Raw genomic sequence first — 3,620 nt, 5'->3', positions numbered from 1 at the left:
AAATTTATTCTTTCCTATATACCTTAAAGTATAACTTTATTTATTAATAAGATATACTTTATATATTTTAGGTTATAACTTTATAAAGCTTTTATTAAGAGAATTATAAAGTATTATATTTACTTATTTTTAAGATAGATCTTTAATATAGACTTATGAATACTGTTTTATAACTTAATATTTATAATTACTTATTAAGAAGATAAAAATATTAAACTTAGTTATATATATATTAGAAGTAAAATTATATAGTATTTAATATTTTTATTATCTATACTTAATAGTAATCTTATAATAAAGTCTAAGTTAATCTCTTTAAGTAATTATAAAAGTAATAATAATAGTTATAACTATTTATAGAATTAATAGCTTAGTATATATCTCTTAGTATTATAAATAGTGTTTAGTTAATAAAATATTTAAAAAATAAGTTTTATAGTTTTATCAAAGCTTATATTCCTAACTTTATAGTTATTATAATTTTATTAGAAATCTTTTATTTTAAAAATTCTATATATAGAATTATTAATCTTCTTTTAAAGAATAATATACTTTTAGTATTAATAAAATAACTCCTCTTATTTCTAACTAATTTTTATTGTTTTATTATTTAAACTTAGTAATATTTATTCTTAGTTTAAAAGTTATTAGTAAGACTTTTTAATTCCTTAAATAGTTTCTTATATTATAATCTTTTACTAAGTATTATCTAATTCTATTTTTAAATATTAATCTTAAATCATTATAAGTATAATATATATAATACTACCTTTATATATTAAATATATTTTGAATTGAAAATAAAGTAGTTTTACTATCAAAGCTATTATTTTAGTTAAATCTTATTTAACTAACTTATATTATATTAATAAATACTTATACTTCTTTTATGATTCGCTTTAAAATATATTAATTATTATTTTTATCTTTATTAAAAGTTTAATCATAGAATTTAAATATTAATAAATATAAAAAACAAATTATTATTCTATCTATCCCTTTCTATATAGTTTAACTTTTAAATTAAGCTACTTATTAAGTTAATAACTTTAAGTTAGTATTAGAAAATAGATTTAATAGAAAATAGTTTACTTATATATTTAATAAGCTTTTTATTAAGGTTTTATATTAATAAAGTAAAAACTACTTTTAAAACTTAATACCTTACTAATATATTTAATTTTTTTAATAATTATTAAAAATATTATACTTAGTATTCTAAGCTTTTACTAATAATAAAGGCTTATTATTATTTAATATACTATTATTACTTTATTTTAAGAAGTTAGTTAGTAGTACTAACTACTTAGCTAATAGAAGACGAGTAGGGTAAATACCTCCCTATAAGAGGACTAAGGATAGTAGTTTAGCTTATAGACCTTCAAGCTAAAGTATAGTAGTATAATTAGACCTACTTATAATTCCTAAGTCTTCCCTAGTTAAGCCCTTAGCTACTTACTATCTCTTATATCTATATTAAAAAGCTTTTATAAAAAGGTATAAAATTAAAGACTATTAGCTTTTTATAAAAGAAATTAATAAGCGGGTATAACGAATTAATATAAGAGTATAAGTCTTAAGGGGTGATAGAATCTTATTTTTAATTAGCTTAAAGTTTATTTAGCTTATAAATATAACTTAATAAAAGTAATAAGGCTAGCTTATTAATACCTTGCTTTTTTATAAGTATAAGAAAGGTTTACTACTATTTTATATTTTTTAAAGCTACCCTCCCTTACTAGCTTATATTTAATAGTTTTAAAAAAAAGCTACTTATTTATTTTTATTTTTATACCTATTCCTCTTATTTAGAAATATATATAACTATATAGATAACTACTTTTATAACTCTTAAAAAGTAAGTTTTTTATATTCTTTTTTATAAGGAATTAATATTTATAAAACTAAAGTAAAATAGCTTTTATAAATCTTAGTTTATTTTTCTTTCTATTTCCTTTTATATAGAAGAAATATTCTTCTTTTATTTAATATCTTAAAAAACCTAAGTATTATTACTAAGTAGTTCTTATTAATTTTATATTTTATAAATACTTACTTAAAGCTTTTAATAAGGGAATTGATAGGGACGCATCACGAATTGATAGGGACGCATCATCCTTAGGGACGCATCACATTCTAAGGTTGTGATTGGCTAGAAATTTTGGTGACCCACAGGTACAAGTCGGCGAAGGCGGTGAGGCCAGCGTTGCTAACGCCCCACCTTTTCACAGCCATAAGAGGCCTGCCTCCGTTTCATAGACATAAAGCCGGCCCGCCCTACTAGCCTACGTTTCTTGGCTATTCCTCCCATTTGAGATTTGCAAAACCATCTAAACGACCGCTTTTGCAAATCTCAAATGGTAGGTCTTTTTCTTCCCTTCTGAGGAGGAATTGGGTTTTATCAAACTAAACTGAAACGGCTTTTATAAATCTCAATTGATTTCTACTTCTATTTCCTCTTATATAATAATAAAGAATGCCCCCCCTACCCTCAACGTTTGAGACTCTCATCACTACTACTAAGTAGTTCCCATTGACTCCTCGTCCTACGGATGCTTGCCTGTAATCTTCTTCCATTCGAACGAAGGCCAGTTGATCGGCTAGTACTAAGAGTAGTTACTTGGCTTCGTGTCTGCCGCTGGGAAGAGGTTGGCGCCTGGCTACTGGCTGTCTCTTGTGTAAGCCTTGCTAAGGTGGTCCTATTACGGCTTCCTGGTGGTCTGCCACGCCTGCGCCCTGCTGCTAATTGGCTAGGTTGTTGACTTTGTAGTTGGCTGTGTGATTGTCTAGCTAGCTGGTTGCTTGATTGGGTGCTATCCCTTAATGATAGGGATGATGGGACTGGCTGCATTGAGTTCTTAGGTCTGCCACGGAGGTTTCCTGCAATCTTCGGATCAAGGATCCGTCGATATGGATCCTGGGAAGAAGACTCCCGCAGCCGCCATCGTGGGTGAACCTCATCCTTTATAAACTGTACCCTATCTACAAGTTTAGAGTAGATCTTATGGCAGCATGGGATACCATACTCTATAGAGACAGTACAGTCCTCTGTGCAGTCTCTAAGAGGCGCTGGAAATAGATTTCTACCTGTTGGTAGAGCCTTCTTTGCCAGACGGTATTGCTTCGTAATCAAACCAAGACACTGCGATGAGAGTATTGTTCGAAGCTCCCCAAGGTACTCAGATCTGTTCCCTATAAACTCACGGCTTGTGAGGATCTCATCCTGTGCACAAGCTTGCTTGAAGCGAACCTCTTAATCCTTAAGCATATCCTGCATTATATTAACTAAGTAATATAGGTAGCTAAGTCTATTAAGAAGATAGCCTTTAATATTGTTATTGCTTGATTCCGTCCCTAAGGTTATACGGATGCCGAAGTTTCGGTACTAGCGAATAGAATAACGTACCTACTGCTCCCTTAGTAGTAGATATATTCTATGCAGGTAGTTTAGAATAGGCTGTTAGTCTTTAAACTCTTTGCAAAGGTTTGCTTATGCTTTCCTAAAGGCATCCTTTATCTTAGCAAATAGAACTAACTTCTATATTATAAGAACCCCCCGGTAGCTATATAGCGTAGCCTTATCTACTGAAGTATGGATATAGGCATAGTCCTTATTACTA

The 3,620-nt window shown here is 28.6% G+C and overlaps 1 protein-coding gene across 1 annotated transcript; it reads right to left on the bottom strand.

Annotated features, from left to right (window-relative positions):
* Positions 1 to 2,491: 2,491 nt before the first annotated feature.
* On the bottom strand, positions 2,492 to 2,851 carry CTRU02_202064 (uncharacterized protein; the record flags this gene model as incomplete). Its single annotated transcript, XM_070203973.1, has 1 exon — positions 2,492 to 2,851. The coding sequence occupies one exon, from the start codon at positions 2,849 to 2,851 to the stop codon at positions 2,492 to 2,494; it is 360 nt and encodes a 119-aa protein (XP_070062555.1).
* Between the last annotated feature and the right edge of the window lie 769 nt (positions 2,852 to 3,620).

Source organism: Colletotrichum truncatum (genome assembly GCF_014235925.2).
Source record: "Colletotrichum truncatum strain CMES1059 chromosome Unknown Contig_0001, whole genome shotgun sequence".
In the NCBI taxonomy this organism is placed as follows: domain Eukaryota; kingdom Fungi; phylum Ascomycota; class Sordariomycetes; order Glomerellales; family Glomerellaceae; genus Colletotrichum; species Colletotrichum truncatum.
Note: the sequence above shows the minus strand (reverse complement) of the source record. Positions and strands in the feature narration are given on the sequence as shown.